This window comes from Alosa alosa, chromosome 6 (genome assembly GCF_017589495.1).
Source record: "Alosa alosa isolate M-15738 ecotype Scorff River chromosome 6, AALO_Geno_1.1, whole genome shotgun sequence".
NCBI classification, from domain to species: Eukaryota; Metazoa; Chordata; class Actinopteri; order Clupeiformes; family Clupeidae; genus Alosa; species Alosa alosa.
This window is the reverse complement of record NC_063194.1, coordinates 1128662-1141568: the sequence shown is the minus strand read 5'-3', so window position 1 is coordinate 1141568 and position 12907 is coordinate 1128662. Positions and strand designations below refer to the sequence as shown.

The 12907-nt window shown below is 40.7% G+C and overlaps 1 protein-coding gene across 2 annotated transcripts; it reads right to left on the bottom strand.

Annotated features, from left to right (window-relative positions):
* Positions 1-256: 256 nt before the first annotated feature.
* Positions 257-7280, bottom strand: LOC125295535. 2 transcript variants are annotated; one of them, XM_048244838.1, is made up of 4 exons: positions 7183-7280; positions 3344-3415; positions 2211-2537; positions 257-1267 (listed from the first exon to the last, which is right to left on the bottom strand). In XM_048244838.1, exons 2-4 carry the CDS (start codon positions 3408-3410, stop codon positions 897-899), a joined length of 765 nt encoding a protein of 254 aa, XP_048100795.1. In that variant the 5' UTR covers positions 3411-3415; positions 7183-7280; the 3' UTR covers positions 257-896. The 2 variants fall into 2 exon arrangements, with proteins under 2 accessions (XP_048100795.1, XP_048100794.1); XM_048244837.1 differs by lacking the exon at positions 7183-7280 and adding an exon at positions 6602-6765.
* Between the last annotated feature and the right edge of the window lie 5627 nt (positions 7281-12907).

Sequence of the window (12907 nt, the reverse complement as noted above, 5' to 3'; positions counted from 1 at the left end):
GGCCACGTGTGATTCCTGCACTTGCATGGAGCTTTGTAAAATCAACTTAGTAACTTATCTGAAAAAAAAAAAGATTAAAGTTTAGAGATAATAAAGGTTTGTATCTCCACAAGGTGCTCTATCTTTAAGATGACATAGAGGTTTCTGAAGCATGTTACATTACATTTAGCAGACAAAAGGGACTTACATATGTCAGCTATATTACGGGATATAAGGGATCACATTGTCCCCAGAGCAACTTGGGGTTAAGTGCCTTGCTCAAGGGCACAACGGTGGAATCTGGGAATTGAACCGACAACTTTCAGGCTACTGCACGCTAGCCCAGCTCCTTAACCACTACACTACCACCACCCTACCACTACCACCGTTTAATGTATGCATTCCCCATCTCAGATACTCTCGTGTTGCACATGTCATTCTCCCTTCTCATGTAATCATGCTAGCACACCAATACACACCACTATGCAGAGTGTGAATTATGAAATGGACATTACAGGGGTCAACTTTTACAACTTTGACCTCTGAGTATGCACAGATCAGACAGTACAGCACATTCAGAAATATTGCAAAACAGCAATGGAGGGGCCAAGCAGCTGCACTGGCCAGAGTTGCCATTGCAACTTGATGTTATTAAAGTATCTTGTTAAGACACAATTAAGTATTGTGTTAAGATGTTGTTAAGCAAAGATGCAAAGTTCATGTAAAGCAACCAAAGATTGGGGTAGATTTAAGGTGACTTTTCCGATGATTTCATTGGCTATGGCAGGCAAATTAAGTTGACCTTTGACCTATTTTTGAAACATTTTGATAAAAATCCAAATGTAATCTAAACCTCACTCTTTCTACATATGAAAGTTTTCCATTGCATCAGTATGATTACCTAGCTGTCTCTCCGCCTACTCCCATTGTGAGAGCAATAGAAGTCCAGTAAGGAACAGAGCCCAGTGGAGTCCTACGCCGCTGCTGCTGCTGCTGCTGGGTTTGATCTCATGGGAAGGTGCCACTTTGGGTTCCTCCCTGTACGGGATTTCATAGCTTGACTTCTGACTGCTCAGCCTGCAGATCAGATCGCTCATGTTCTCCTGCCTCGGGAGGACGCTGCTGATGTTGAATAGTCCGTTGTCACCTCGCAGGATCTTGGAGGAGGCTGTCAGGTTTTTACCGTTGCTGAACCAGTGCACCTGGCCCTCGGGGTACACGTCGTAAAAGAAGCACTCCTCCCGAGGTGGACTCTGCAGAGCGGTGTGCTGAAACGACCCTTCACACACTGTCGAGTTAAACAGAAGATTTGTTAACTATTTGAAGGATACTGAAGATGTGTTCGTAATATACTCACTCAAGTCCAAGATGGTGTTATGTAGATGGCCTTCTCTGGATAGTTATCATGCTAACTTTAGGGGATATCTGAGCATCATGGAACATAGGAGTTTTTGACATTACGTTATATGGTTATTTCTTCACAGTCTGTTGCTACTTCTAAGTAATTTTTGAATGTTTTAAACGGGGAAAAAAGTACACATACCATAACCCCTTTAGGGTTAACTATAGTGGATGGTTTCATTACATGCTTTACATTACTCTCTGATGTCAACCCCCTTGACTATAGGCCTATCCATTAGCCTATAGGCCTTTCACACAAACACACAGGTATTGAGGGCGTTTGTGGGAGGTAACCAGGTACGGCATGCTGTTGGAGGTGCAAACAAACGCTGCATCGCCATGGAGATCACATAGTAAGGAGCTGCCTCAAGGGTTATACAATTATTTTGTCATGTTTAGTTGTATAATGAAAGCACAGTTTTTATAGCTATCCATGTGTTTTCCCTTCTGGCTCCTTGGCTATAAATTTGGTAACAATTACGGGCTATTTGACGTCTTTAGAACACTTAACATATCGGAGGTGTCAAATGTTGAGTTACTCCAGTCTAGATTTTTTGATGCTAATCACTCCTATGATGTATTTCTATTGTCTATCCAAAGTGCCTGTTTCAAAGTTAACTGATGGTCAAATCAACCAAAAATGCAATATTGTTGGGGTATGATTGAAGGATATGTCAAGCCTTAACACCTAGACTGATACCTTTTCTGCTGACCTCTACCCTTGAGTTTACATCTCCTCTATTTGACTTCCATATAATAGAACCATTTGTGCAACCTCTTTTCTTTAGCCACAAACATGACAACAATGGTTTCATTTTGCGAGAGTTCACCTGCTGGTGGTTGCACAGGGGTGTTGGCGTTGCTGATGCCCAGGTTGGAGCGCAGTTTACAGTAGTATGTTTCACGGCTCCAGGCCCTGGCGCCAAGCAGCGTGACCGTTAGTGTGAGCTTCTCGCCATCATACTGACACAGAGTACCGTTGGCCTGGTGGTCGATCACTCCGTCAGTCATGTTACACAGTACCTCCTTCATCTGGCTCACCCATGACATAAAGATATGGATGGGTGTTCCAGAAGCTTGGGCAGAACAGCCCAGGGATAAACTCCCACTGCAGTGGTCATGGAGGCCCTGGTCTATGTGGAGTGACACCGCACCTACTGTAAGCACAGATGTCACAGAAGTTAGCCTCCACTGTCAATCAGAAGTAGGAGTAAGTCACACGTGCAAATCACAAGCAAGTCTCAAGCTAGTCTCAAGTCCTAACCATCAAGTCTCAAGTAAGTCCCAAGTCACTGTGGTGAAAATCAAGCCTAATCGAGTCCTTGATAAGTGAAGTAAGTCAAGTCATTGCTCAAGTCAAAGAAGCTGCAAGTCAAGTCATGCAAAATATTGATGATCTACAATATTTCTAAAACAGAATAGATTCACACAAGTCACCCTCAGATGTCATGTGTTTTTTTTCTGACTTATCTAGATTTTGCTTTGCAATGTTTGGAAACATTGAAGCTGGTTAGTAGCCTTTTTCCAGTTTGTCTGATTGCATACAGTATTTTGTCAAGCAGTAAGGTATTTTTGTTAACCAATAGGTGGGAGCAAATAAGGGATGTTGTTTGGCATGACATGAAGAAGAGAAAACAAATTATCAAGGTATCATGTGACAGGGTTAAATTACAGTATGAATGGAGTCCCACTTAAAGTGCATGGCCTGTGTCTACTGCATATTGGCAAGTTGTCGGGTTTGCACAAATTGTAGTAGCCTAATCACTCAATACAAATACACAACACATAAAACATAATGTCTCAATATCTAAAAAATGCATTAACATTTCATTTAGAAAGTCAAGTTTTATCGAGAACAGAGTTCACAATTTAGTCTGCTTTGATGCCAATGTGATATATAATGTATAATTTTGTGGATTACTGTTCCCAGCAAAGCAACTTGTTGACATGTTTATCTACTTACTCATGTAAACAAGTCCAGGACAGATCCAGAGCAGGATGCCACTATCAAGTATGTTCCCCTTTCGCATTCTCCCTGCAATCAAGATAAGACCAGTCATAGCGTTTTTCCACTGACAGAGAACCCGTAAAACAACAGTTAATGACATGCATAAATGGGAAACTGATATTCTGTTGTCTCGTAAAAATGGCAGAAATTAGCTGTTTAAAATCCTAGTTGGCGTCTGCAGTGTAGTGTTAAGTCAAGTCAAGTTTATTTATATAGCGCATTTCATAGACAGAGGTCATTCAATGTGCTTTACATAAACAAAACCAGACAATAATAACAAATAAAAGCATAGAAGGGCAATATAGTCAAAGAATAGTTAAAAGTTAAAGATCATAATAAAAAGAAAACATAAAACACAAGGTAAAATCATTTAAAAATAAAGAATAATTAGTAAGCAAAAACAAAGGCAAAAGTAGTAAAAAAAAGTAATAAAAGACAAGGTAGAATAATTATCAAGGCAGATTCAGAATTTGTAACTCGGCACAGTTAGCAGAAAGCATCTGAGAACAGTTTGGTCTTAAGTCTAGATTTAAAACTGGCTACAGTTGGGGCCTTTTTGATGTCATCCGAAAGTTGGTTCCACAGCTGAGCCGCATAGCAGCTAAAAGCTGCTTCACCATGTTTAGTTCTACACAAATCTAATAGTTCAATACAAAACATATTGATGTCAATGGTGCATTTTGCCCATGTTCAGGATGGAAAGTGAAAAAGAAAGATTTGTATAAGACAAGTCAAATTGGTGTTTTTAAAAAGAAAAGATCATGGAGAATAAAGAAAAAAATATTAAAAAAATATTTGTATATTCCCACAAGGTGTTTGGGTGCTCTGAAAATGAGAACCAAAATGATTTTTTAGACTTGTAAGGTCTGCTGTTCAGACCCTGAAGGAATTTGTTTTCTGTTCATTGTTTTTTGTGAGAGTGTTTCTACTTATCTCAGTAAGGAAAATAAATCAAGAGCCTATGTTGAGTACAAATATGTCTTCTGAAGGCTTAAACAGAGCCCAGCCAAAAACTCCAATAACATTTGTATCAACTTTGAAGGACAGCTATGACCATGCAGGATTATCCAGACCAAATGTGACGATTTTGCTACATACTATTCCTATTTATGTACCAGTATGCAAAATTTGAGCCTCCTACATGGTTTAGTTCTTGCGCTGTGGGCTTGTGAACTTTGACAAAAAAAAGAGGCCGAACAAAATCGACACCCCCCTCCCCCTGTGAAACTGGCTGTATCTTGGAAAGTATTGATCTTACATAAGAGTAATTTTACAGTGTGTCTCCTGGGTAACATAGGTACACCTGGTAATTTTTTCAGAATTTTGTGAGACCTAAGTGCGTGGGCCCTGGTTGAATTGACGTGGAATGACCCATTGGAAACTTTAATGAGAGCTGTTTCAGTGCTGTGATTTGCCCGAAAACCAGACTGAAAGTAATCAAAATACCCATTTGATGTTAGGAAGGTGGTTAATTGATTAAAGACTACTTTTTCAATAATTTTGCCAATAAAAGGTAGATTGGATATGGGCCTGTAATTGTTTAGCATGGAGGCATCCAGGTTATTCTTCTTGAGAAGTGGCTTTACAACAGCTGTTTTCAGTGACTTAGGAAAAGTGCCAGACAGCAGTGATATATTTACAATTTGAAGGACATCCGCCGCTATGAGGTGAAAAACAGTTTTGAAGAAATTGGTAGGCAGAGTGTGGAAGAGCTGAGATTCTGTACCGTTTTTTCAAGTGTTTCGTAGTCTATCAAGCTGAACTCTGACATCAAGTTTAGTTTCCCTCTGTTTGTTGCTGGAAGTTCAGGTTGTTGAATTTATAATTGAGCAGATATGTTGAGTCTGATTTTGTCAATTTTACCTTTAAAAAAGATGAAAACTCATTGCATTTATTAGTTGAGAGAAGTTCAGGCGCTAATTGTGAGGGGGCATTTGTTAACTTATCAACAGTTGAAAATAGAATACGAGTGTTATTTGAACTTCTATTGATAATGTTAGAAAAGAAAGACTGTCTTGCTTTGCATATTTCAGAGTTATTTGTGCGGAGCATCTCTTTATGGATTTCATAGTGGATCTGAAGTTTGTATTTACGCCATTTTCTTTCAGTCTTCCTACACTCTCTTTTTAGAAGTTTAACTGCTGGATTTTGCCTCCATGGTGCTTTCTGTTTGTCCTTAATTTTCTTGAATTGTAATGGAGCAATGTCATCCATAATGTTTGCCATTTTTGCATCAAAGTGATCAAATAAGTCTTCAGAGTCTGACAGTTGACTTGACTTTAGTGAAAGTGCTTGCTCAAAAAGAGCACTTGTCTGATCATTTATGATTCTCCTTTTTACCATCATAGCTGTGTTTTGAGTGTGTGGGGACATAGACACATCAAAGAACACGCAGAAATTATCAGATAAGGCCAGGTCTTTAACAGCTGTAGAGACATCGAGACCCTTTGTGATAACAAGGTCGAGGGTATGGCCGAGAGAGTGTGTTGGCCCCTGTACATGCTGTGTTAGGGAGAAAGTATCGATTAGTGCAATGAATTCCTTGGTATAATTGTTTTTAGGATTATCCACATGCAAGTTTAGATCCCCTGATATAATAAGACAGTCAAACTCTATGCAAACAACTGATAGCAGTTCACCTAGCTCTTCAAGAAAAACTTTAGCTGAATGTTTTGGAGGCCTGTAAATTGTCAGTAATAAAATCTGAGGAGACGACTTAATGCATGCACACAGATATTCAAATGAAGTAAAGTCACCGAATGACGAATGATTGCACTGAAAAGACGTCTTGAAAATTGTGGCTATCCCCCCACCTCTTTTATTTGCTCTGGTAGCACTCAAAAAACTGAAATTTGGGGGAGCTGATTCGATGAGAGTAGCAGCACTGTTTGCTTGATCTAACCATGTCTCAGTTAAAAGTAAAAAATCAAGGTTGTGTGTGCAAATTCGTGTTAGTTGTTTTGTTCACTCATGGCAACTCTTGATATGGACAGAATAACTCATAGCCTACTTTTAGCCTTCTTTCCTTTGAAATGTAGAATGACACCCACTCCAGTTCAGTTCACAGGAAAAAACAACTATTTTCTGGTTCAAGCTTTAAATGTTGGTTCGCAAACGGGAACAGAGTAGGTTTGAAAAAGGCTATCAGTGAATACCCAGAGTCAAATGTCTTTGGCCCCAAGAAATACACAAAGTATTATTTCCTTTCCTTACCTTCTTAATGGGAAGCTGTCCTTTTCTCTATCTAAAAGCAGTGTTTCATACACTAATCTTAGAAAACAATTACATGAAACAGTTCAAAATCACTTTGTAATAATCTGCTGGTAACTTTGCCAGAGTCACACAAGGAGAAAAGAGAGTGATTTTCACTGCTAGCCTCACTTAAGCTGAGGTATGCCACACCTCATATCCGTTGTTAATGGAATGCAGTTCAGGAGCAAGTTCACACAGGCATCACTTGCTCCTCCTTCCATTGACTGTCTTTCTTTTGACTGAAGTCTGCATTTTATGACATTTTACGTTGCTGTTGCACCACAATAAAACAACTAAAATCTAATTCTGTGTGTCCCTTCTCCATCTCCATGGGCTTGAAAAGTAACATAGGCCTAATGTAAAAATGTATCAGATGTGTAGGCCTATAGTGTGTGTGTGTGTGTGTGTGAGAGAGCGTTTGTACATGGTTTGGTGTGTGTGTATGTATATGGACAATATGTTTTCTACACTTACAGTACCATGATGTCTGAAGAAATAAATGCATAAGAGTTTAGAATTCACAAGGCAGGCTCTCTACATACCAGGCTTCAGAAGTTGTTGGCTTCAGCTGTGCTGGAGTTTCTGTCTCCTCTTGCTTTGACCGGGCAAATGGACCAGCACTCACACTAGTTGGGACAAGGGAGGCTCTGCCAAGGAGTGAGTACTGAGTTACTCCCACTAAGCATGGAATGCTTTTGTCTCTAAAATTAAAACATAATATTTTATTACTTTGATATCTTATAAAAACAAAATACCATCCGTCTGTAACTAGGCATAAGTACATTTTCAGTAGATTAATCCTGAAAAAGATATGTGTAATCATTTATCTTTAAATATTCTACAACAGAGGTTCTCAAACTTTACACAATGAGTACCACCTCAGAAAACCTATGACCGGCATTAAAATACAGTAGTGTAGGCCAGTTTAACTACTGTCAAAAAGACAAAAACAAAAATCCTTTATCAGAATTCCCATGAAAAGGTACCTCACCTAGGGGTAATGGGGTTCTGCTGTGATGTGTCCTGCATTTGCACACTCCCTAAGCCAGAATGGGGAAATGTAGAAAGTCTCCCATCCCATTCCTGACCTTCTAAATGGGACATTAAAGTACTTTTAAATACCTTGTAACTCATGTCAATCTTATATTTTAGCTTAAATAACTTATTTATGTTTTAAACTTATGCTTAGACTGTAAATGCTCATGTTTTTAAGTTTTCTTAGTACAACTGCCATGTGATTATTAAACAAAGCTTGACTTGACTTGAACATAACAGTCAGCCACTGATAGCTTTGAAGGCAGTTCACACACAGTAGGTAACCAATTAGAGATTTCCTTCAGGCCAATCACAGTGTCTAAATGAGTTCCCATGTACACTAGAGGCTGTGTTTGCCGCGTGCACTCTATCAGCTTCCTGCAGAGACACTGTAGGTATTAATTAAATGGCTGCATTTTACACTCATTGAAAGTCATGCCTTTATGAAAGACAGGACTGCTATTTGACTTCCAAGACAACATACAGGCTCCTTATTGCCACAAATTATGTCCATGAAGCTGCTATCCAACTGCACTAGGTATACTAGTCTTTGTAGTGGGTAAACAGGAGAATTCTAAAGATTTTATTCAGTTCAGCCATTTGTTCAATGCTCTCCTTATCGGAATTTGAGCCTGCCCTGCTGAAAAAAACAGCTAGAATGCTGGATTAGATTATGGGGCATGTTTCAACCTAGCCTGGAAGCTAGCCCAAATTTACCCTACCCTACTTCAGATTTATGGAAGTACATCAATTCTTGTAAAGTACATGATAGCTGCAGGCTAAACAAGTTTGCTCAGGTCTATGCTGTGCTAGTCACCCATTGTGCAAGCTCTCCTGCTCCTCATCCTCCGGCCAGGTGCCTCCACATCCTATCAGTGTGGTGTAGTGTTGTGGAACCCCTCAATCTCAGCAGTCTAAATCTCCGAGGTCTCTACTTGTAATGTTCCAGAGCCCATATCCAGCACAGCACGGGGTCCACTAGTGAACCTGTCAGGGTTCGCCATCTATATCATGTACAAGTCTACCCTCTCTCCTCCTCTGATTTGCCTAGTAATAACCAGAACAGCCCACCTTGTCAGTTCTGACAGGCCTCTTTATAGCAGTGCCAGAAATATACAATAGTAATTACTTGCTATGGTAACATCATGTGCAGCATGAAACAGAGAACAGGACAAGCTCATCTCAATGTTCTCCATTCTCTCTCTCTCTCTCTCTCTCTCTCACACACACACACACACACACACACACACACACACACACACACACACACACACACACACACACACACATACACATTTCCCCCTACGGCAAACTCGTGTTTAGTCTTGTTCACTCAACATGAATGTCAACACAGATGACTGACTATTTAGCCTTCCTTTCTCCACTCAAACACTCTGTATGATTAAAAGCTCTCTACTTGGCCGGTAGCCATAGACAAAACGGTGAGATTAGATTGTTGTGGCAAGTCGGTCTGATTAAGAATTTCTTCTCAGGAGTTTGTTTCAGGTTACCAAAACAGTGTTAATGACGTAAAAGTAAAAGTATAACTTACCACAGCACGTTTCCAATCTCCTAATTGACAGTCAGTCAGAGAATAATTGGCTTTTCAGAGCACTAGCTGGCATTGTCCATAGCCTGATAAGAGAGAGAAAGAGAGAGACAGCAAAAGGCAAAGAGTTGGAACTCTGAGGGGATTTTTCAAGTGTCATCACTGCAGCTGCTACAGCTGGGAAGAACCTGGCTCCCCAGCCGTACTAACAGCCGGAAGCTCTTCAGCAGTCGCATTGGGATCATACACTGTATTAATGTAGTACAGCACAATCACAATTAGTTGAGTGACGTATTCCAACAACCCCTTTACAAAAGTTTTTGAAACGGGCTTATGTCAAGCTAAAAAGACCAAATGACCCAAATCAACAGCCAACTACTGTTCTGAGGGAGAGGAAAGTGAAATAAATGTAAAAAAAAGCTCTCTTGTAGTAAACATAAGCAAACTGTTTCATCAGGAAGGGGTTTTACAACTTATTATTTAAGAAAGTTGAAAATATTAGGAATTAATATTTTCCTAGTATTCCTATTCCTAATATTTTCAACTTTCTGAAAGAATAAGTCATTAAACCCCTTTCTGATGAAACAGTTTGCTTATGTTTTTTTGGTTGAGAGGAATCGATTCAACAGCGAGGGCTGCTTTATGCTTTGTGTGAGTGTAGCCACAGATATGAGTGAAAGAATGTGTATCGGTGTGAGGGTAGTTTTCAAATTCTGATGCACAAAACAAAAACTGAAGTACAAGTAACTGAAGACAACAGTACAACTTTCTGAAAAGAATCAAAAAGAAAGAGAAAAGCTGCACACAGTTATTTCCCTGAAAAGGAGACTTGCCGTTTCTCCATCTTGTGTTGAGAGCAGTAGTAGTTTTCAAAGCAATCACCTCAAACCCATGTTTACTTGTTTTGCAAATGTACTTGTGCATTTGCACTTTTTTTTTAATTGATTGTAATAGATTCTAAGCTGGTAATTTTAAGTAGGTATTCTATATCGAACACTTGAGACCGATCTTATAAATTATACTATATTTTCATTAAAGGTAATGTCAATGTCAGAATTATTGTTTTATTTATATAGCATGTGAAGCCCTCTCAAGAGGTAAAAATATAGAGAAAACCCTAAGCACAGACTAACCCAGCATATGAAGAAAACATGACAACATCAGCACACAGTGCACTATTCATAGCACCGTGAAATGTAAATTAAATGACTAACAAATGTCAAGAAGAAAGCGCAACACTCTAACTTGCAGATCTAATTCAGTAGCTCCTCAAAACAGTTCTGCTCCACAACAACATAGCACAGCACAGCCTATAGATTACTCTAACTAGCAGATGTCATTCAGTAGGGTCTCACACAGTTCTGCTCCACAACAGCCTATAGATTAATTGATGTCATGCTTTAGCACCATGTCAAAGAGCAGAGGCCAGAGCTCAGAGTGAACCCATGTCCTCCTCTCCCCTCTAACGTTATCACAGTGCAGCTCCCTCCTCACACACCGGCTGGTGTCAGGAGACTTGACTGACAGTTTCTAAGAAGCAGGGGAGGAGGAACTCCATCACTCCCATACTCGCTTGCTCGCTCGCTCACTCAGCTGGCGCCTGGATACTCCTCACTCCACTCTGATCTGCATTCATCCAAGAGAATCTCCCAGGATGCCTCGCGGGCCTCCCCTTTAGAGATGTCGGCGTGAGGCCACAGGGGATGGAGGGAGGAGAGGAGTGCCTGTAAAAGTTGTCATTTTTCTGGAGAGCAACCTCTTCCTCCATATACTCCGCACAATAGTAGTTTCCGGTAGAGCTTTTGGTAGAGCTTTCTCAGAAAAAAAATATATAGATAACCAGATAACAACGAGTGTGTGTGTGTGTGTGTGTGTGTGTGTGTGTTAAAACAGAGAGGCTCTTGGGTATACCACATTAATTCTGAGACACACAGACACCCCACCCACTAAACTAGAGAACTGGGAAATTGGGGAATCGAGGGGTGTCGACCAAAAAAAAACAACAACATTTCTTCAAAAGCCACACTTGGTTCCCAGGTCGATGACTAGGAATCAATATAAGCATCAAATAGATTGGTGGCAGTCAGTCAGAGGTGATGAAAGCCGGGCTAGTGTGCCGGTCTCAGCTGAGAGCCTTGGTGACGTCAGTGCTGCCCCATTCCCAGAGGAGGGCAGAAGGAGCCGAGGGCCAGAGGCCACTTGGCTTATTACCATGACTGTATTCCACTGCAATCCTTTGGTGACCTCTCACTCATTTGACCCTGTTCCGCAGTGTGTCTTGATCTTTGAACTCTCCACAAAATCTTGTAGTTAGCAGTGATAAGAAAGAGAGAGAGAGAGAGAGAGAGAGAGAGAGAAAGAAAGATACCTTTAGCCTTTAAAGGGAATATTTCAGAATGGGATTTCTCTTGCACTGAGCATGACTACAACTGCAAGTCATCAGTAGGGTAAAACTGACCTGCCTCATGATTGCCTAAACCCATCCTATGTTCCTTATGGGTCCTTGATGAATTCTGCTTCACCACAGTGGGAAGAGGCTGACACCAAGGCATCAACACACCCACACACACAGAAAGGGAGAGACTTTTTCCACTGATTACACCTGAGGCAACTGCACTGCTACAAATATGGTAAATTTCAAAGAAATGATTTACCAGTAATTTATACCTTTAAATGTAAAAATGTATACATAATATACATACAGAGTAACTCACACCTATACTCCCACAGGGGAGATTACAGTAATATTGTATTGTGCTGTGCATCTTAGGTACTGTGCATCTTAGAGACATTTGTGTGTGTCATGTATCTTGTAACTCAATACTTTCTCCATTTCCAGATACCCTCATACAGTCAGTGTGTGAATCTATAGGTCAGAATGTGTAGAAAAACATGCATCATCTCATCTCATGGTGTATAAACCATGCATGTTGGCAGTGATATAGGAATATCACTGTTACTGTAATGTCCATATCTTGACAAATTGATATCTGGGCCTTCCGACTTCAGCTTTCTCCCCTCGTCTGGCTCAAGTTACAAAGCATTCTGGCGATCGGTCGGCTAGATCTGTGTGAAGGGCGCTGACCTCATCCTCCTACACACTTTCCCTGGTCTCTGATCAGGCGTGCGCACGGACCCAGCGCTGGAGAACAGGAGAACGCTATTGATTTTACATCCGTTTCATAATGAGCCCCCCGCCTTCAGATATGGAGGAGTTTCATCATCATGCCTGTTGGAGAGAGTTGCTCTGCTTCTGTCCAGCTCAAAAGGTTTAGTGGGGACCAGAGAAGATGGAGTGTGTGTGCGTGTGTGTGTGTGCATTCATGTGTGTATGTGTGTGTGAGAGAGAGAGAGTGTGTGTGTGTGTGTGTGTGTGTGTATGTGGTTGATGTGGTTCTCCCCTGTGGGTAAATCACCAGTGGGCTCACAGTAAAGCAAGTCTAGAGAAAACAAAAACAGCCGGAGAAAGACGGTGCGAGGCGACACGAGTGTGTGAAGTTTCTTTGTGAAAAGCTGACAGGGAGAGAGTCTATGAGAGAGATAAAGAGCAAGCACTGAGAGAGCAGGAGACAGAGAGAAGAAGGGGATGGCTGGGGGGTGAACACCAGCAAAAAGACTGGCCTCATTAGATGAAGATGAGACAAGCCCCAAACCCATTGGTCTGCTAACAGCAGAATGGCAAT